Source organism: Protomyctophum parallelum (assembly GCF_964188405.1).
Source record: "Protomyctophum parallelum genome assembly, chromosome: 7".
In the NCBI taxonomy this organism is placed as follows: Eukaryota; Metazoa; Chordata; class Actinopteri; order Myctophiformes; family Myctophidae; genus Protomyctophum; species Protomyctophum parallelum.
Genome location: NC_139705.1, coordinates 19,968,078 through 19,991,232, shown reverse-complemented (window position 1 = coordinate 19,991,232; position 23,155 = coordinate 19,968,078). Strand labels below are relative to the sequence as shown.

General features: G+C 42.2%; 1 protein-coding gene across 1 annotated transcript in view; it reads left to right on the top strand.

Moving 5' to 3' along the window:
• Positions 1 to 3,669: 3,669 nt before the first annotated feature.
• Positions 3,670 to 23,155, top strand: part of cpne5a (copine Va) — an 87,420-nt gene continuing 67,934 nt past the window's right edge. Inside the window, exons 1-3 of the mRNA XM_083770133.1 lie at positions 3,670 to 4,012; positions 19,041 to 19,081; positions 20,245 to 20,291. Of these exons, the coding sequence (XP_083626259.1) occupies positions 3,900 to 4,012; positions 19,041 to 19,081; positions 20,245 to 20,291 (201 nt within the window). The 5' untranslated portion in view covers positions 3,670 to 3,899. The remainder of the gene's footprint in view (positions 4,013 to 19,040; positions 19,082 to 20,244; positions 20,292 to 23,155) is intronic.

Sequence of the window (23,155 nt, the reverse complement as noted above, 5' to 3'; positions counted from 1 at the left end):
CTGTTCCGGAGGATACAACCGCCGATAGCTTCTCTGCTTTAGGTTGTGACCAGGCTTTTCTTTTCGCAGATAAGTAAGCCTGGGACCGAGGCTAACTAGGCAGAGGAAGAAATGGCACTCAAACATTTTCAAATCAGCCTCCTGGTGGCTCTATAAACTATAAGCTTTTACCTATAACTGAACCGAGAGGCCAAGGAAAAACCTTTGCCCTACATTTTTCGCATCTGCCTGTTATAGCGCCACCATGAAGCCGATTTTTGCTAAACACATTTATTTCCATTACTCGCACAGATTTTTGAGTGGTGCAACCACTCCAAGGAACAGCAATGTCCCGATGTTTAGAGTACCAATAGGGGGTGCTGTTTCACCACTCGCTTCGGACTGGTCAGATTTTTTCCATACATCACGCAAATCTGTACGCTGTCATGTGTTCAACACAGATCTGTACGCTATCTCTATAGTCATGTGTTCAACACAGATCTGTACGCTATCTCTATAGTCATGTGTTCAACACAGATCTGTACGCTATCTCTATAGTCATGTGTTCAACACAGATCTGTACGCTATCTCTATAGTCATGTGTTCAACACAGATCTGTACGCTATCTCTATAGTCATGGTTCAACACAGATCTGTACGCTATCTCTATACTCATGTGTTCAACACAGATCTGTACGCTATCTCTATACTCATGTGTTCAACACAGATCTGTACGCTATCTCTAGTCATGGTTCAACACAGATCTGTACGCTATCTCTATACTCATGTGTTCAACACAGATCTGTACGCTATCTCTATACTCATGTGTTCAACACAGATCTGTACGCTATCTCTATACTCATGTGTTCAACACAGATCTGTACGCTATCTCTATACTCATGTGTTCAACACAGATCTGTTTGATTTTTCATATATGGTGACAGATGATATACTTGTCCTTGGGAATGTGTTTGCTTTTTAACAGATACAAGAAACAAGCAAACAAACAGAACAACAAAGTCACTCTTTAGAGAGCACCATTCACCATGTGGTCTTGGCTGTTTGCGCACACTTTGGTCCATGCGGAGACCCCAAGCATGCCCACGTAATTACAGGTTGTCCAGAACTGTTGGGAGAGGGCAGCATGCATGGGCCTGCATGGGCGAGAGATGAAACTCAGGCCCAGCATGTGGTGTGCAACAGGGTAGGGTAATCAGACAGGAAGGCATGCATGCTCAGCCAACCAGAAGGCACCACTGGGCCTAATTACAGAGTCTGACTAATGATGAAGCGGTGCTTTGAAGTTATGTGGCCGGAAGTCTCCAGCCTTTGCCACCCAATCAGCAGACCTCCTGGTTCCAGCTGCACTGAAAATGGTACATTATGATTGTGTTTAGAGCCCCCATTCCTCCCACTGGTGCCTGGAGTGTGATGGATAGCCTGTTGGCCTTATACTTGTACACTTAATTGCGCCATGCATGTGTCAAAGTATGAGCCATTAAACCTATGTAATCATCTTTTTTCTATTTGCCATTCTCTTCCTCTCTATAGGCTCAGGCTATATTTATACGCAGTAGCCTATATGTGAGTGCATGCCTGTGTTTCCCAGAGTGTCATGGAATTGCATCAAGGTAGGCATGTGTAAATGGATGGTTTTGAGTGGTTTATTTGTTATTTCCATTTGGGTTGTATAGTTGTGATTTGTTTGCCACTGATAGATTCTGTAGTACCGGGCAACATGATGAGCGTGAACGTGATTGAACATGATTTCTCTGGAAGGCTTCATGTGACCAGTATAGACACACTGTGTCGAGAAAAAACTATTGCTCACTGCTGGACAGTTTATCTTCTCCCTGGAGATCGACTGTGCCTTGGGTAACCATGACTGATGAGGGGATAACAACACATATACACACACAGGAACAAATCCTTACTCTTGTACAACTACACCAGACACTTCTTAACACAGATCTTAAAATCCCCCACGAAGGACCACAGCCGTTTCCAGCATTGTATACATGCCTTTTTATTTTCTTTTGATGCGCTATAGATTCTTCCTGTGTGTGTGGCCGTCTGAATTAAACTACCAGGACAAACTACTGTAGGACTATGGCAATAGCTGTCAGCACCACTGCCCTAAACATATTTAGTAAGAATATAGCCTATAGGTATAGGGCCTTCAACACTCCCTCCCTACAGGTGCCGATAATACTTCAAGTGTATTTTATTAGTTAGATATCATATAGTTCCTAGATATATTGGAATAGTTCCTGTTTCTACACAAAACGGATGTGGGGCCCCCCAGAGTAAAAAACAAAAATGAAATGGGTCCCCTTCTTCTTCTTCTTCTAACGAACGGCTTCCCAATTTTGGGACTAAAGAGACTCACACTACACAACATGGCTGCCGTGCCATTCTGACAACGAGATAAAGGAGCCTTTGGCCCAGAAGAAAACCGGAGGCGGCATTGTGATGTGACAGCGCGAGCTTGAGGAGCTGTCCAAGTGCTGAAAGTGCAAGCATTGTCAAGTGGCGCCACTCCATAATGATATTATGCTATTTAACTGTGGTTCAGCCTAATTTTAATTCACTAAGACGAAGTGTAAATTAGGTTTTAAAATTGTAAGAATATACAGTAAGCCTACATACCACTCGCGCGTGAGGCATACTAAATGACAATTTATTCGCCCGATATTTTGCATGGTACTGCTGTGCCTGTATAATTATGCTATGTCCCGGACCGGCCCGCATGGAATACATATACAAATAATAAATTATAATGTGTATAGGCCTATAATAAATGTCCCATTCTGTTATAATGAAACCCATGGGATCCAATCTACACGCAGTAGGTTACACCGCAAGCAATTACACTTAATCCAAATCCACAATTGGCTGATATTCAATAGGGAAATAATTGAACTGCCCTTTTCAGCTCGACATCTTTCATTCCTGTCCTTTAACGCTCTCCATGCATAACAGAAAGAGTATGCACCTCCTGTAAAAGTGGCAATTTTGTCCAAAATGGAGAGAGATGGAGAGAGAGAGAGAGAGAGAGAGAGAGAGAGAGAGAGAGAGAGAGAGAGAGAGTGTGTGTGTGTGTGTGTGTGTGTGTGTGTGTGTGTGTGTGTGTGTGTGTGTGTGTGTGTGTGTGTGTGTGTGTGTGTGTGTGTGTGTGTGTAAATATATTGGGAAAATGGTCTTTATGTAGGAGTATAGGCTATAATTAAAACATTATTGAACATTTGACAATTGCTCCAACTAGCTACAAAACCTATATGACTATATCCAATCATTTTAGGCATAAACAAGAAGTTGATGGGTAGGCTACATTTAAGTCTGATAATGATTTTTTTTAATCGTGTATATGTTCCTTTTTTTATCCTCCACAGTTTGGACAAAATAGCGATTTTTACATCGAGGTGCCCACTTTTCTTGTATCAGTTGTTGCTAATACCACTCACACACAAACCGAGTCATATAGCCTGCCAATCTGTAGCCAAACATCCCCAATTCCCCATATAATCTGCATTGAACAACACAGCAGTCGCTAACTGCATGCAGAAGAATGCTGCTGTATTTCACACACTTGCAGTGGGAGGAGTTCTAAGCTTTTACTTTTCAAACGCCCCGGCCGCCGCCAGAACAGATCATTCCTTGCATGTATAGAGTCTAAAGTGAAGTTCGTGGCAGTGCTTGGTTATCATTCCACTGTCTGGTCTAAGCGAGCATCATCTCCAGTTAACTTTCTATACACAGCTAATGGAGAGTTAAGAGACTGGACATCCCTCATCTACTGCGCTTCGACTCATCTCTCTGCTGCCCGCGTTTTGCGGAGGGACTGGGAGTGATATTTAGGGAAGCACTCGTCTCGTGGCCAGGCTGTGTGAACAGGGGAGCTGGCCCGGGTCTCCCGCACGTATGATGGAAGGAGACGTTATGGACAAAGTGGAGGCGGTGGCGACCGTCTGTGACTTCGACCCTATCACAGGTAGCATACCGGCCACCAAAGTGGAGATCACCGTCTCCTGTAGGTAAGTGCGCTGCGCTGCCCCATTGTGCGTCAAAGAATGTGGGAATGGTCCGTGCGCTTTAGATGCCTTATGAGCATTATCGAGGCAAACTGGTGCAGTTGGTAAATGGCCATAAGAAACCGTGTAAAGATATTCATGCGAGTTCCAAACATCCACCGTGACCCATCCCCACGATGTTTTTAAGTAGCAAGCCAAGTATGGTGTGGCATCAAACTTTTACGCCATTATTTAAAAAAAGTTTTTATTTTTCTCTCTCTCTCTCTCTCATATATATATATATATATATATATATATATATATATATATATATATATAGTTTAGTTAGTTGCTGCGAGAGTGATATATCATGCTGTCATATTGCCTGCATGGGAGTGTCAGTGTGTGCGTGATGTGCCTCGGCTGATATCGACTTTTGGAGAGTTTGTTTGCGCGTGAGAAAGCTCCCTTGAGGCAAATGTGGCACATAATTAGCCGATTGAACCCTTCATTGAAAGTTATAGAAACACAAAAGACGATATAAGCATGATGGAAAAAGGCAAGCGAGTTAGCCTACTGGTGGGGCGTGCTGGCCGCTGGTTGCAGTCAAACCAGAGAATGTGTAGCAGATTGATTGTCAAAATTACTACGTAAATTCTAACTCTATAGCCTTTATATTAAAATAACAATAATTAAAAAACCCAGCTGTGCTCATGCATGGGGGAATGATTACTCAAGTTAAAAAACAACAGCAGAGATGATTCACTGAGTTTTAAATTACAATTAGATAATGATGGAGTGAAGGAGTCGCTGTTAGAGACTTGAAATTTGCTTTCTGTGATATGCCTTAGCATCACCAATGTATGTTATGGTCTGGAATAGATGCTGGAGAGGGTGATGGTGGGGATGATGATGATGATGATGGTAGGCTGCTTAAGTGCTTATGGCTGTTTTGGGAAATGTTGTCACTTTGCTTTTTTGTTTTCCTTTCTTTATTGTTATTGTCATTGTGAACATTGATTGAAACGAAAGAAAAGCTGTATGCTGCTACTACAGTAGGCTATATCTTATTCGGTTATCAATTGAGTACTATAGTGTATATAGCCTACATCAGCATTTGTCATTTTTAACAATATCTTCCAGTCTACAGTTTTCTCTAGTGTTGCCAATGATGAATGTTGGTTTCAGTATACTGTGAGGTTATAAGGAATCTATATAATATACTGTATATGTCATATGGAGACATTTGCATGTTCTCCCCATACCTCTCCACTTCAGCTCTCCTCTCTTGAATCTTTCTAGAAATGAACACTCACTCAATTCTCTCGAGGAGTCAGTGTGCCCCCCCCCCCCCCCCCCCCACCTCCGGGAGAATTGTACCAAACTTGTCATTGATTGGAACATGTTTATTATTTTATTTTAAAATAAGAAGCATGCGGTTTTGGAAGCCCTGTTAAAAAATATTGCAATGTGATGATTCATATACACATAATTATTTAGAACAAGCCCATCTTCAAAACCATTTCCAAAAAGTGCAATGAACTCATCTGTCACATTTAAATAGAAAAAACACAGCAGTTTGCTGGATTGGTATAATAGAAACATTCAACAAGAGAGCAAAGTAATGACATTAGTACAGCATGTGTCCAATGAAAATTAGCATTGGAACACCCATCATCACAATGGGAACTACTATGCCTCCCTGTTTGCTTCTCATTATGTTTCAGGATGAATTCAGAAATAGGTCCATGGTTTGTGCAACAGAATCAGAATCACCTTTATTTTTTACATCAGAGGTTTACAGGTGTAAAGGTTTTTTCCATGCGCTCTTCACCATTTTGTACCAATCTGTGAGAAAAGAGATAGAAGTAGTAGAGTGAGAGAAAAGGGAAAGAAATAGAAACAGATTCAATAAAACAGAAAAATATACACTACACATAGCTCATGTACAGTATGTAGCTCACAGCCTCTGTCTGATGACCAAAAGCCTAAAATCTCCCCCAAACAAGGGGGAAATCTCCTTTAGGCTAGCGGCTTTCCATGCGTGAGACCCGTAGCCTGACACTCAGCTTTAGCTTTTCAGTTCGTTTCATTCCATTATTCAGTCTGAAAGCCCTCTCATTGCAGTCGTTTTCTGAGGTAGGGGTGTGGCCAACGTGGGACTCTTTGGCGATTGGTTGATACCGGATCATCCCCATTGGTAAATGGTAAATGGTGCATGGTGCATGCTCCTTTATCCAAGGCGCTTTACATAGATTGTGCATTATTGCATACATTCACCAATTCACACGCACGTTCACGTTCATACACCGATGGCCGCAGAAACCATGCAAGCCACCAACCAGCACATCAGGAGCAATTAGGGGTTCAGAATCTTGCTCAAGGACACCTCGACACTAACTCTAACTAAAAGGTTACCAGTTCGAACTGGCAACCTTGAGGTTCCCATCCAGCCACGTCATAGATAATGTTTTATCTATGTTTTTAACCCTAGCATCCCCATAATGGGGAAGATAGCAGGTCTACAAGCTCACAACATTGTGAGGTTGTTGTTGTTGTGTTGTTGTTTTTCCATGTCGTTTTCCATACAACGGCGGAGAGCTTTGTTGTTTCCAGTACATGTCACGAGGCTTTGTTTTTGTTCTCGTTTCCTTAGAAGGTTGCTTGATTGTTGCATGGTTGATGGCCTCAGGCTGTGTTGCATGAGTAGACCCTTTCCTTCCATGAATTCCTCCAAAAAACAAAGCCTTGCTTTAGGGTACAGTTTAATATCCTCTAGAAACATGAATTCATGAAAGATGCGTCATTTCCAGGATCGTTTGGACTTCCTGGAGATTGCTTGCTCAAATGCTACACCCTGAGGATGCCTCGAAAAATAAACGATTAGGCAGCTCACCAGCTGAACTGGATTAAATATGCATGAAAAGTACACACACACACACACACACACACACACACACACACACACACACACACGTTTAACCACATTAACCCTATTTTATACTTTTTGGGAACATTTGGAGAAATGTTGAAAATGTTTGAATACGTTTGCATACGTTTGCTTTGAACATATAAATATATCCAACCTGTGGCCAAATACATCATTAAATACAAATATAATTTTGGGGGTCCTTGACAAGAAGTCCTTGAGAAGCACTGCCCGGGTTCCGTTTGCTCTGTCCAGTTGTAATGATCAGAAACACTGTTAATGTGGGTGAGAGCAACAACATCACAGCCCTGTGTAATTGATTTAGTAAGGCTGAGAGCTCTCAGATTGCCGCGTACGTGGAATTGAATTGCAGCATGCACTCCTACAGGCATTCTCATAACGCAGTGCTGTTATTGCAGAAAGCCTCTCTATACAAACAGGAAAGGCCGACACAGACACCTCTGTATGAAAACAACAAGTGCAAATCTCTGTGATAGCACATTGTTTCTGCTCTGTGAGTTTGATTGGTTGGGATCACGGGTCAACCGGTGAGATGAGTCTCAGAACGTGTGCTTCCCATCAGAGAAGGCTGCATGCCAAGTTGCCAACTTACAGCAGTGTTAAGGTGCCTGCTTGAGAGAAACCAGAGTGGTTTCTAGGCCCTCAGAAATAATGTCATTGACATTGAATACAGCTCAGTGGGTCTTGGAAAGTGGTTATGGACCCGTGGCACATTTAAAGGCTCCATAGCCATGGGTAGTGTCAGTAATGAGTATTTTCAGTGGTTGATAGTTTAGTAGCTCTTTTGAATATTTCATAAGCTGGATCATGCCAAAACGACGCGCAAAGTAGTCACTGTGAATCCAGCTGGATTTCAGATGATGCCCTTTTTATATCTCGGTGTACCAGCCTGTCTTACTGTTCCAATGAAAAATGACTTGAGGGAAACTGGGAATTCTCTTGGTCCAAATAGCCACTGAGAAAGACCATTTCTGTTCTGTCATTGTTAATCAATGGTAGAAAATTCAGATTGACAAAATACAACAAAGCCCCAGGATGGCTGATGCTTGTATCATAATACTGTGATAAGATTATGTTATCTCAAAGAGCCAAGCCCAGAGCTTAAGTCATCATCTGTAGCTAGTGGCAGAAAAACAACAGTACCTCTGTGACCACCGAGCAACACATTTTATTGATAGACTCGACACAACATAGTATCGAAAAAAGAGACGATCCGGGCACTCAAAAGTTAAAAAGAGAGAAAAGCCTTTATTAAATTAAAAAGGCAACTGCCAGCATGTTTCGACCATTAACTGGTCTTCATCAGGGCGAGAATGAAGAACATCACCAAACACACTCATTATATAGCAACAAGAAACACAGCTCTGCAATGAGACAATTAGCAGGTGTCAGAGTCACGTGAGTGCCAATCAGTTAATACCTCTGTAATTACATTGATATGCATATAAAGGAACTCAATCTACCCCTAACGCCACACGTGTGTGACAGCATATAGCACAACATAGTGTCAATGGCATGTCATGTCACAACAAGGGAGGAGAAGTTATAACTTTGAATTCTCCCTGACTTGACAGTGAAAGCAAGTCACTTACATTTGGAAACAGGGAGGACTACTGTAAATCAAAGAGATCAAAAGCAAACTAGTTTTGTAGTGCTGTGCATCTCCTGCCAAATTCTCCCCCTCTACACTGCTCTAGTCTAGTCTGTATCCCATTCCCATCTGACAACCCGAGTTTAGACATTTCCCATTGCCTGGACACCATCAGAGCAATGTGATTATGTGAAGACATTGCTTATTGTTTACTCTCTCTTTCTATTATGGTTAGATGCTAATGCTGGCCCATCCTCCATTGTTTCCACACTATTGCCTCTGAGCTCGGCGTTCCCATTCATTTGGAGTGACAGATTGGTTAGAGTACCACTGCACCGATCAATGGATTCCATGGCGTGCGGGTTTAAGTCAACTGGGAAATGCTTTTAGTCCCTTGATATTCATTACCTGATGCAACACCCAGCCAAGATCACATAGGTCACATCACGTCCAGACTGTCTCAAAATAGTGGACCGTCCAGTATTCTGTGACAAATGGCTGCAGGGGACGATTCCTGCACATCCCTTCGCACAAGGCTCCTGATTGCTACTCTCTCGGGCCAATCAGGACTCATGTCGTGTGTCAATCAATATAGGGGTCATAATGAAAGCATGGCGGTGATTAGACATGGTGCGCTGTAGTTTTATAATTTTATGTCAAAAAACATTTTTGGAGCAGAGTAATTATACAATTCCACCTGGTTAACCAACCTGGTGTTTATTTGACTGTGACATTGTGACAAATTGTGTGCACCACAATGTATCTCAGGTTTTACTACTCCAGTTCCTGTGACCTGGTTTCTTGAATGAAACGTCTTTGTGTTTTTGTGCTGGCCTGGGATGAACCGAGTTTGAACGGAACTGGTTTGCATTGTGCATAAAATATTAATTGAAAATATCTCTGTGTAAGATAGTGAGATTTCAATTTGAAAATGTTCTACTAAGCCACATATTCTTCACATACCCTGTTCTCAGTTAAGACTGACCCCAGGCAGACTCACAGCTTTTATCTCCCGGGAGTGTGTGATGTGGCACATCCGTTTTCTTTGTGTGTGTGTGTGTGTGTGTGTGTGTGTGTGTGTGTGTGTGTGTGTGTGTGTGTGTGTGTGTGTGTGTGTGTGTGTGTGTGTGTGTGGCGTGCGTACGTACGTGCACGAAGGCGCCAGGAGGGAGTAGATCCTTTCCAATTTTGGGAATGTTAGGATTGCACCAGGCAAGTCCTCGATGAAGCGAATAATTATGCATGAACCCCTTAAACTGTGAAAATATATTCGGATGAGAGAGATGTGGCCTGTGTCAGTGATATTAATACATCTCATTTGGGATGTACAGTATAGCAGAGTGGTGCAGTCATGTCAGTGGGCTGTTAACATGTGCTGCATGTCATGTGTATTGACTTCAGTGATTGAACGAGTCAACCATAGAAATTAAAAAAATCGATGCCTCATTGGCCGCTGCAGTTCGTTGGAGCAATGTGTCTGCAAAAGGGGGCGAAAGTGTGCAGGAAGTGCTGAAGGCACGCTGCGTCGCTGCCCAAGTGATGTCACTCGTGCGACTCCTCCATGTCTCTCTCTGCCACTCAAGTGACTACTGGCCAATCACAGTGCATCTTTTGCGGGACTTCTGTCACGCACGCGGAAGCATGGCAAGCTTCCGCTCATGCTTCCGCTATGCTTCGCAAAGGAATCTCTGGACATTTGTGCCCCCTCTCGAGAACACACGCCCCAGAGCCAGAAGAGGCCTTTATATGTTAGCCTGCATGGTAAAGCCAGTACCATAAATGTCTGCCTCTCTCTCTTTTGGTCTAGCAAGGCTCCATAGGCATTTGCTTTAGTTGCGTTGCAAGTTTAGTGGGTGATTGGCTCAGCATTTAAACAATCAAACTTATAATGCACCCAGTCTCCCTTGAGAAAGGAGATTGTAGTGGAGATTGTAGTGGATCCCAGGTCTACAGGTGACCACACCACGATCACCATACATGTTCATGACATCAAACAGGTCACCTCCTATAAATATCTAGGAGTGCAGTTAGTGCACATGGTTTGTGATATAAGTATGTGTGCAAAAGTACACCAACGCCTTCATTTTCTCCGTAGGCTCAGACTTTTTTGTGTAAGTAGAAACATAATGCTGATCTTCTATAGAGCTAGTATAGAGTCAATTCCAAGGTATGGTATCACCAGTTGGTTTGGAAACCTAACTGTAAAATACAAATCTGAGATCCTTAGATTAGCCAAAATGGCAGGGAAGATTATGGGTATGTCTACACCTCCGATCACCCCCCGGTCATCTTTGAGCAGGCCACCATTGGACAGGTTAAGAAAATTGTGTCCGACCCCTCCCATGTACTATACCCTGAGTATCGGCTAATGCCATCAGGTAGGAGGTACGAGGTCCATGCGTGCAAATATAATAGGTACAAGCATTCCTTTGTCCCTCTGTCAATCACACTCCTTAACAGAGTCCTTGCAGAGGGCAGACAGGGTAGGGGTCGAAGGTTACTAGGTATGTGTGGTTTTTTTAAGGTTGTACGGGTCACTGTGTGCCTTTGTTGTCTTGTCTTGTCTTGTCTTGTCTTGTCTTGTCTTGTCTTGTATTGTATTGTATTGTATTGTATTGTATTGTATTGTCTTGTATTGTATTGTATTGTATTGTATTGTATTGTATTGTATTGTATGCTGCAGGGCGGGTCCTTGGGGTCCAAGACAAATTTCTCCCTTGGGAGACAAAATAAAGAAACCTTGAAAGACCTACAATAAATGTTTTAATGAAATCTATAGCAGAATCGATGCCAACCTCTTGCCATTGTGATAATTTAAAACGCAGAGCTGGCTACTAAAAGCTGGGCACAATTCATTATTTTTTTGTCAAATAAGTTTTGATTAAGAGGAATTAACAGGTTATAAATGATTATATAATTGGTACAGTATACAGTATATTTTTTCCTTTTATGAAAAACAAAAAGAAGAAAGGAAAGAAAAAACAAACAAAAAGAAAACCCTCAGTCCCTCACAGTCTCACACCCATACTGCTCAGTGACACCGCATATAATAAAATAGCAAGATGATGACATTGTTATGGAAAACAATATCTGAAATGATGATATACACAACCACATCAGTGGTATCCTGTCCATGAAGTGCTTCTACTCAAATAACGGACATGGGGCAGCCAAACCTTATCAAATTGTCTCTCTTACAATCCATTCATACCTTATACTCTGGCCATGAAAGACACTACACGTTCAACCTGGCTTCCCTATTTTGGGCATGTAATTATAGGCAACATTACGTAAATGTCAGAAATACATATACTTTATATTTTATACAAAATGTTCAAAAATACCAGATCTACAAACTAGATCAAGATCTACGCAATGGAATGGAATGGATATTATTCTTATATCAAACTTGTAAGTCGCTCTGAATATGAGCGTCTGCTAAATTCCCAAATTGCGGTTACCATGGTACAGGATAGTCTGTATGAGTTCATGCTCATTACAATTAATTTATCTCCCACGTTTTCTTCATTTCTCTCACCTACAAGGCTCCACATGGGCCCATGCCATGCCAACACCAATTACACACTTTTCTTCTCTATTTCCTTCATGTTGTGCATGCTCGCTGCTATCTCATACCCCCCTGTGTGTGTGTGTGTGTGTGTGTGTGTGTGTGTGTGTGTGTGTGTGTGTGTGTGTGTGTGTGTGTGTGTGTGTGTGTGTGTGTGTGTGAGTGTGTGTGTGTGTGTCCGTGTGTCCGTGTGTGTCCGTGTACAGTAGGTGTATACAGTATATACACATGAACTGTACTTGTGAATATTGTATATCTACAGTTTGGATGTTTTCAGAGAGTGAGATGAAGCCAAATAGGCGTGAATTCACCAGGTAAAGTGGAAAGTCCTCCATATGAGTAGTAACTGTTGCAGTGTGTGCAGATCTCCCTCAGCTCTGCTCCTCACAGAAGCCCATCTCCACACAAACCCTGAGCTGCCAATGTGTGCAATTAGCAGTGATATTATTTCCAATCCAAACATTAGTCACACACAGCCATATAGTGGAGTTGGCCTCAGAGAGTCGTTGCATATATATATATGCTACGACTCCCTTAGACTAGCTGTGTGTGTGAGTGCGTGTGAGAGCGTGTGTGCATTGTTATTTTCTCTAACAACAGTGGGAGGCTGGGGGGGCGGTTTGATCACTTGGATTCTGACACTGCTTTATAAAGACGGGCACCCAGGGAGAGCTCTGCTGCAGGTATGTAAACCTACAGAGGGTGAACAGAAATGGAATTATTAAACAGATGGAGGAAAAAGAGACACCTGGCGCCATCACGGTGAAGGTCAGCAGATGGCTCTGTCACTAATAAGGGGCCAGATTGCGTGCTATGAGCTTGATTGGATGAGAGGTCGTGAGATTGAGACAAAAGCTACATCCTTCTGCATCTCCCTTCACCACCGTGGTGCTCATATAGACAACATTCAGATAGGGATTGTTACCTACACTGGTATGCAGGGTGGGGAATTTCATCAGCTCTAAAAATGTTATTGTTAGCTATGCAAGCAGCAGGGTTATAATTGTTGAGTGGTGCCTCGGATCCGCTCCATTACGCAGCTATGTGTGTCCCCACGTACAGTATGTACAGAACATACGTGTCTGTCTCTGTGTCTGTCCGAGCACAGAAAGCTGCAACTCTGTCATTTCTCGACCATTTCGGACGTGGGAAGGCTCGCCGGATCTAGGCCGGCCCCCTGGGTGCGTTCCTGGGGGTCTGGATGTTCCGGGGACCACTGGGGACCCCCACACGCTAACTGTCATTTCTCGAAGATTTTTCCCAAAAATGATAATAATAAGTACAGTACAGAGCACAGTACACGACAATACAGAGCACAAAACAGAGCACAGTACAGTACAGTGATTTTACAATTAACGGTGATTTTTAAGATATATTTTGGAGCTTTTTGATGCCTTTATTGATAGTAGACAGTAAGTAGTGTGACTGTCTACTACAGTGTGAAATGGGGAGAGAGTGATGGGGGGTGACACACAACAAAGGTCGTCGGGATGGGGACTTGAGCCTGTGGCACGCTGTCAGGCTGGATTACCAGCCTAGGTGCCTGGACCGCTAGGCCGGCCCAGGCCAAGCAGCAAGGTTCAAAGGCTATTACTTTATTCTTCGGTTGTGAGCTTGTAGATCGACTTAAACTGATCTTCGGCCCGTCCCTCCTAACGCTTTACTCTCAAACAAGCTATCTTAAACCACTGGCTGATTTGTCGTAGCATTTGCTGCTGTGTGCACCTTCATGTTACATGGAGGATTAACCCCTACTGTCCCCATGGCCTTTCCTCAAAATGTCTCCCTTTGATTGATTGATTGAAATATTTATTAACAGTTTGTAGAATTTACAGTACATTTTAAGCACAAACTCAATACAAAGACTGTCAACTGTGAGTGGACGACCCAATTAAGCATTACACTTGTTTACAACAGGGTCCACATTGTTCAATTCATCAAAACATTTAAAGACATACAATCCCTGGAGGATGATGATTTACTGTAGTGCCACTGTCCAAAATGCCAACTTTGCACACAGGATATCTGAGTCTCACTCACTAACTCATTCAGTGCCACATGACGCCTGATGACGCCTTTCCCGTGACGCCCTCGTTGCCATGGGCGCCTGATGACGCCTTTTTGATTATTATTTTTTTTTTTTTTTTTTTTTTACTTTATCCAGATTTCGAAATTTACTCTAATCTGGTGTTCAGGTGATCATATGCACATTACATGCACAATAGATCTACAAATTCTTTCTTTTATTTATAATGGGCTTCGGTGGCAACGAGGGCCAGGGCCACCTGGTGGCACTGGAGTAGGGTTACTAGGCGTGATCAATGCGATTTGGCTATTCTGAGTGGCCAAAGAGAATTGACCATGCCTCCAGGTCTTAAATTAAGTAATAAGACCTGGTACTTAAGACACGCAAAATACAGCCCGATGTCTTTAAAGGGCTCAATATTTAAATGTTTGTTTCTGTTGATTGTATGTTAATCTGTATATTTATTTATGCCCTTGAAGGGTTCTATGTTGATGCATAACTCTGTATATTTTGTAATTATAGTTTGCAATGTGAATTAAGATCATGTAAACAGTGAGGTTCTCATATAAGCCCCTCTAGGGTTTCTGACCTCACCGTGCACAAGAACTAGCTGTCGATTTTCCCTTGGAAAGAACTAGCATAATATGCATAATGTACAGTATAGAATAGATGTACTGTTGTGCAAAACCAAATACATCAAATGAATCAGAATCCTACATGTATGCTCTGCTTCTGGGGGCTTTGTGATCTCAGACTCTGGGATTGTAAACATGTTAGCACAGTAGACCAAAGTACTGTGCATCGCTCCAGCTTGGCTTTCTGATCCCAATGCGTCATGTGATGTTCTTTAAAAGCATACTCCTGGCATCAGACTTTTCTGGCCCCATAGTGTGTGAGGGTAGGTAGTCCATTAGTCAGAGTGGAGGAGTAAGGGATGGGTTGATCAGGACAGAAACTGAGAATAGTTAGTTGCAAGGACGCTCAAAATTGTATCCAATCTTTCTCTCTTTGCTCCAAAAGAGAAATAATTAAAGTTAAAGTTAAAGTAAGAGCAAAGACACTGAACTCCTAATTGCTCCTGATGTGCTGGTTTTGCCTTGCATGGTTTCCACAGCCATCAGTGTATGAATGGGTGAATGTAATGCACAATCTCTGTAAAGCGCCTTGGATAAAGGCGCTATATAAATGCACCATTTACCAATTGTCTGGAATTGTTAGAGAGCCAAATAGCCATAATTAATTTTGTGACACTTTTCAATGAGCCTCAGATCACAATGACTTGAATTATGGTCTTATCTTTTAAGTCAGCTGTGGTGAGGAAGAGATTATTTCAGGGATGGCAGATTGATTGTCCTTTTGTCTATGAGGTTGACAGTGTGCCCTTGTGCTACACAGCATTGCATGGTTCTACAGCCCTATTATTAACAAAGCAGGTTACAGGTATATAGTTTGGCTCAGTGACCTTGTAGTTAGTGTCTGCCATGAGATTGAGAAGTCATACCAAAGAAAGAGTATAAAATGTGTTAACCAATTCAACGCCTTCTTGCTTGGCAGTTGGCACTCAGCATCAAGGGCTGGAGGGCGTTAGGTCATGTCATGCTAGCGATATGTCCAGGGGGCGTACTACCTAACACTAAGGAAACAGGAGACAGGCGCCTGACATGGCTCTTACAATATGTAGTTTGGCGCCTAGTACTGTATATGTTACAGCTAGTGCAGCAGTGCTATAGATTACAACTGGAAATCAATCAAATTAGATCACTCTACAGACGACACGCTGACACGGCACTAGAGCGACGCTGCACCATATGCACCATATCAGATATAGGTATGATCTCCACATCAGTAAAATGGTGTATTTTTATAGCACCTTTATCCAAGGCACTTTACATAGATTGTGCATTACATTCATCCATTCACACACACATTCATACACAGATGACAGATGAAACCATGCAAGGCACCAACCTGCACATCGGGAGCAATTAAGGGGTCAGTGTCTTGCTCAAGGACACTTCAACACTAACTCTTGGGGAGCCCGTGTTCGAACTGGCAACCTTGCAGTTTCAATCCGGCCACTCTACCCTGAGTCACCGCGCTATTCTATTGAACTCACAGGTTTGTAGCCAATCTGACCAAACAGATTCACAGCCACAACGTGGCACACGCACAGCCCGGCTTCTCTTCTAAGCTCACCAATTAGCGGTGTGGTAAAATACTATGGCACATACAGTATTCACAGTACATTCTGTTTTGTTTCGTGTGAAGATTAAGTAGGGGGAAGGTGATGGACAAGTTAATTGGCTGAGTTTAATGGATGCCACAATGTAAGGTGGATGAGAGGAGACAGTTATTCACGGATGGATTTGTTGTCTCCAGTGATAATTACAGTGACAATGTTCCAGCTACAGTCAGGTCTGCCCTGGGCTAAATGCCATAACCCAAATTAAGCTGCGTTTCAGACCCCCTACTCACATCCCACACACGGACGATATTGGACATTGTGTATCGCTACATGAATGATGGCTTCTTACTTGACTTTATATGAGACACTGAGTCTCATATATATTCATGGAAATCATCCTGTTCCCTAAGGGAATGAGGATTGTTGTGTTCTGTATGTGATTTATTTATTGACATTGTTCGGAACAGGAAATCCAATGGGGAACAATTTTATCCGGTTTTGATTTATGCTGATATGCTAATGAGGGTGGTGAAGCAATCATATTTAATGTCACTCCTTCTGAAACTTTAGATATGCCTGACCGTGCACCGTGCATACGTGGCACTACTTCGAAAGATTCATTTTAAAATGTGATATCTGATTTATTACACAGTATACTGTCAAGCCAGCGAGAATAGATTTGAAAGAGAAAGGATGACATATATCAATGGATTGAATCCTGTGACACTGTGAATACATCACAGTATGCATACTAGACCCAAGAACTACATGAATGTTTCCATGGCAGCATGAGGTACAGTACGACGGCAAATATACATACTAGTAAATGTTCTTAAAAGCTCACGAAAAATGATGGCTAATCATCACGATACACTTCACTCTTCACTGCACACAAGAGAATCCTTAGTTCTAGCTAGTTCAATTCTGGACGTCCACTAAGGATTTAGCTGTAAATAAACGTTGAATGAATTTTTTCACCACAATTAAATGTTGATGGTGCAGGTGCTCCCGGTTGGAATGCAATCAATGCACTGAATGGGACATGATCACGTTTATTCAGACGGGATAAAACGGGATTGGATGGGGTCCTGGCTGCCAGGTGTGACTGTGAAAATATTCAGTGCCAGTGGTAAGCATAGCAGCAGTCTCAGACAATTAAAGCCTTTATTTACAGGGTGCAGTCAGTCAAAACCATAATGTCAATATATCTCTGTCAGGTCATGATGAATGTTGTCATTTTGCACACACCCTGTAAATAAAGGCCTTAACCCATTGAACGCCTTCTAGGGCCTGACCTAAGGTTTCTGAAAACCTTCAAATTCTGATGATTTTTTTTAAATAGTTATGTTGCTATAGCAATAGCTGATGAGACACAGAGAGCGCGCCGGCATCAAGGGTAGAACAACGTATACGTTGCACCAGGCGTCAATGGGTTAATTGTCAGAGACCGCTCCATTGCCTTCCTTCCACAGTATTCAGTGGTACTTTGCTGCCTTGGTTTCAATGCGTGTGTGTGTGTGTGTGTGTGTGTGTGTGTGTGTGTGTGTGTGTGTACGTACGTGTATAGCCAAATTAGCCATATAGTAAAGTTATGAGGTGTTCTGTTTTTCAAAATGTGAATTCATGTAAGATTATGTAAGAAATGTCCAAATGGGCTTGAATTGAATGTATTATATTTTTGAGCAGTGCCTAACCGCCGCGTGTGTATGTCTGTCTGTATGTATGACTGTGTGGAGTACGGTATGTCTGTTTGTAGTACGGCCTCAACAGCGAAAATGAACTGATCTCCTATAGTGTACACATAAAACTGTACATACAGTAACTGTTATGGATGTTGTCATAGGGGTCTGCCTTGTTCTGTGTCTGTTTTGTGTGTGTGCCTGTGTGGTATGCAGATTCCAGTGTGCGGAGCACTGTCTTGTTGTGCAGAGCAGCTGTCTTGTTGGATATCAGCCTTGTCTGCTCAGAGGTCCTGATTGCATCTTCCATGATCAACCTATCCAAACAGTCGTTCCCTGTATGAAAGATAGCCAGATTCTGCATTTTTTATATGGCTGTATTAGTTTGTGTTGAATGCAAATGGTCTATTCATAACTGTATAGTGCTTGGTTGGTTGACCCACTTTAGTTGGAGAACCAGGGCATGACGAGCGTTCCATACCGAATTCTTTCTAAAAGGGCCAGCGTCCAATATTATTTTTTATTTTATTTTATATATATATATATTCTTTTGTTCATATTAAATATACACATTATCAATATAATTCAGTAGAAAATGGCTAGGGTTTGTTACATACATTTGAATGAACTTTAATTTCCAGGTTAGATCATTGTTGTTTAGCACATCAGCTAAGAGGGTATAGGTACCAGTGTTTGTATTTGGAGTATTAAAAGAGTAGGCTAGTAGTATATAATTTGTTTTATCGCTTGTGGAAAAAGTATTTTTGTTATTTATTTATTTGGTTTGCCAATGTAAATAAACAAATGTAAATAAATACATAAATCATACATTCACAAAAATTATTAGCTTGCACAAAAGAAAAATCATGAATGTTGACATTCTTCCCTACAATATATCTTTTACTTTTGCACGCACGTACAGTAGGCTGCTTTTTGCCAGATTGTTTGGTGTGGACTGTGGAGTCACCTTATTGTGTAATGTAGCCTAATTGTCGAGGCATTATATGATTATATTGCACTTTTAATGTATTTTCGTTTCTGTCTGTTTTACAGGAATCTTTTGGACAGAGACACATTCTCGAAATCAGACCCACGTAAGTGCTGTGACATTCTTCTAACCTTTTACCATGCAAAAGGAAAGTGGTGTATGCTGAATTTAAAGGTATATTCAGTGATTTCACTAAATTCAAATATCACTTATTTTTTTGTTTTGTTGTGATAATATTCTCTACTATAGAGTGTGCTGACCATATAAGTAGTTCCTCCCTGTACCCAGTTAACCCCTGGGGGTCAAAAAAACGTAGGTTTCGTTTTTGGCTCTCTATCCTGATTGGATGAAAGGCTTAGGTCCCAGCCAAAAACGAAACCTAAGGTTTTTTGAGTGAAATCACTGAATATACCTTTAAGTGCTCACCTCTCTGCCATGTTAGTTTTACTTGGAATAACAGCTCTTCTCTATTATTCTCTTCCCTTTCTTTACTTTCACTTTTGCTGAGCTTAACTATATATGATTCAGTTTAGTCTGCTATTTCAAAGTGCTGCTTTAATAACTCCATATCATTTGCACAGTAATGTGACAGCCGCTCCTCTGAGAGTGCTACAGAAAGTACCTTAATGCATGGAGGGTTTTAAACCACCCATTTCTGAATACAAATGGGCGTCTTTTGGTGAGACACGGTGGAGGCGTCCCTAAGTCTCTCATAGGTGGCCGTGAAGGCATTTGTTATGATGCTCCCAGTGGGATAGAAAATGGAGGAGGCATTTGACATAATAGGGCTGAGGTGCAAACCTTTTGTGTAAATAAGCAGTGGAGGAAATATCACACCAGCCATACTTTGTATTCCACAGAAGATGTGATGAACCTCTGGCTATGTGACAGGTCACATTGCTCAGGCTCACCACAGCACCGTTTGAAGTAACAAAAATCAAATAGCAGCTGGGAGGATCCCACTGTTCAATGTGGGATTGCTCAATTATTGATGTGGCTCCTGCAGCCGTTGATCTTGGTTTTTTCCTCCTATGGAGATTCCTGTGGATATCACACCTAGATTTGATATGGTGCAGCGTCACAATAGTGTCCTGTCAGCGTGTCGTTTCGAATTGATGATGAATGGGGGCTGGAAAACCCCCCCAAATCAAATGACATTAGGTAAAGTTGTCTGCTTGATGTTTTGTATACATGTATGCCACCCTCTTTTTATCTCTACGTGTGACTCTCTCTCTCTCTCTCTCTCTCAACCTCTCTCTCGTTCCTTAGTGGTTGTACTGTACACCCAGGGAGTGGAGTCCAAACAGTGGAGAGAGGTGAGAAATCACGGCAGTTACTTCGTCATTTCAACTCCATCAACCTGTCGTTCTCCTTTCCATAGCAACAGTCCCAGTTATTACCCCCCCCCCCACACACACACACGCCTTTCACTCTCAAGGTAAACTCTGTGACTGCCAATCACTCTCTATTGATTGACCGTGTGAATATTCATGTGCTCTCTGCTGACCAAGAACGCTGTGACTGATTGGTCATTAGGATGACAGATACACATATCAATAAATATCAGCCTCAGTGTCAGAATCCTGCCGAGTGCAGCGAGCTCTCACAGAGCACTTGAGTTTTAACATGAGTGTAGCGTCACAGGATGAAGTTGTGGTGGGGCTTGTTGGATTGGGGAGGGGTGGTGTTGGACAGAGAGAAAATTAACAGGATGCTATACAAAAACGGAACTTATAGTTATGCCACTATGCATTGACGAAAATGGAAGAACATAGTGAGACAAGACAATTTGAACTTGCATGAGACTGCAAGGGAAGTAACTACATGGTTAAAACTCAAACGCTCTAGCCCCCGTGGGGGCCTCTACAGCGGTGCCCATTGGGCACTGGCCTACTTGGAACGATGCAAGTTGGAAATGCATGCCCCACCCAGATATTATGCGTTGGAGCCTCTACAGCGGTGCCCGTTGGGCACTGGCTTACTAGGAACGATGCAAGTTGGAAATGGATGCCCCACCCAGATATTATGTCTGTGTCCCTTTTATGCCCATATATGGAGTTCTTTGTCAGGCATGCCCAAATATGGAGTCTATGCGCAGACATCAGAATGATGTCAGAACAGGCCAGCTCCATATACAGTATGGACCCTGTCCAGAGCCCGGACAGAGGCCTTTTTGGGGTGGTTCTGAACAACCGTGGGTCCGCCCGACTCGACACCGGGCACTGCGATGATGTGGAACGTGTGTGAATTTGACGTCGGTGGAGTGAACGGTTCCCGGGTTACGTGGATTACATACAGACAGAGACTTATGGTGCATTTATAGATAGATTATACTTCAGTGAACTGAAAAGGTTTGCTTGAACTTTCACGCACGAAATCAGTGTAGTGCTATAATTATTTAAATTGAAGTTGGTGTGACATTGTGACAACAGTATGTGGTGAGGCAACCAATAATCAACCAATAACTTGTGAAGGGGCCATGTAAATAGAGTGCCAAGAAAACAAAGTACTATATAGCTAGTAACTAGAATAGCCGGAAGAAAGGAAATCTATCTCTTTAAATCACATACTATATAAATAGCTTACTATAGCATCTGTGGACAAACATCATACACATATCTATTATAGCATATTATGTGAACAATTAACAAAACTAACATACAGCTGGATAACTAGCGTCTAATGGGCAATAAGTAGTAATGATTACAACAAGACTCATACAAAGACCTGGAATTTGTGTTCAATTAAGTTCAATTTAATTAATTTTAATTGTCATTAACACAACGTGCCACATGTGTAAACAGCTGTGGCAGGGCACATAGGGTCATATACATTGCATAGAGCAAGCACAAAGCTCAGACGCCTCCTGTACCTGCCACATAATATTGCATAACCTGACTTCCAAGCTGTCAGGCAGTCTTAACATCTCTTTCTCCCTAACGGAGATCCAGTATGCAGCTGTGAATTGGGAATGGGGCAGATGGACTTTGTAAGAGGCTGCGTCAAGCTGCACTGAAATGATAAAACTAAGCATGTCACTGGTCCCCTCTGTCATGTAATGTGTTTTTGTCCTCCCAGGAGGGGATACGGTCAGTCAGAGCTCCTTTCACTGTGCCACACAGGCCTGTAATTCAATTACTCTCCAGTGGGAAGCCTCAAATGCTAGTCGTTCACACTCCTGTCAGATATACTGTACTGTTTCGTCAGTGGTTCTCAAACTTTTCAGGTCACGACCCCCCAAATAAATCTTAATTTGAACTGCGGGGACCAACCAGTTCAAACTTGACCAAGCACTTGGAATTGTAGCCACTTTGCAGCATGAACATTTCTTTGATTCGGTCCACAGATAAATATTGCCTCTATTTAAACAGTTTGCCTCCTTTTCAGTAGGTAATATTTGACAAGTTGGCAAATATAGTTTGTTGATTACTTTATATACAGTAATGGTCAAAATAATCAATGTGCATACACCATCTTACAATAAATGCACCACTCTCTTGTGAGTGTATGTCTGTAATCCACGTAACTCGAGAACCGTTCGCCCCACCGACTTCAGATTCCATACCACTGCACAAAGACTTTCACTTTCGGACCTGCACTGCTGCGGAACAGCGTGGCAGTGGAGTGTCATATAATTCCCCCACCTTCCCCGACAGGTGTCGCCCCTCCCCCGGCAGCGCCGTGTCTGATTGCCGCTGCCGGAGACTGCACTCGCTCCTTCTGGACAGACAGACAAACAATTAAAACGGGTGCTATGACAACGGATATACCGGGTATTGCATACTAGGGTGGGGTATGTGTTCCCAACTTGCATCGTTCCCAAATAGAGTAAGAAAACAATGTCAGGCACACTTTTGTCACAAGAATAATCTTTAGTTCTGGGGCCTATATTCACTCCCAGTACTTGACAGGTATATTCAAAAGCAGTACTCTGACATTCTGGGTTATGATTTATTCTAGTTAAAGATATTAATTATTTTAAGATTGTTTATGTACAGCCTCTTTTGGACCCAACCATTTGTAACAATTACAGAACAATTTCTCAACTGCCATTAATTACAACACAACTTTTGACAGCTGTGAAAGAAAAAAATATTTTCAAAAAGTTTCAGTTCGCACATTTATAGTACTGACTACGCTTCTAACAAATTCCCCACAGTTTCACACATTTTTGCACACA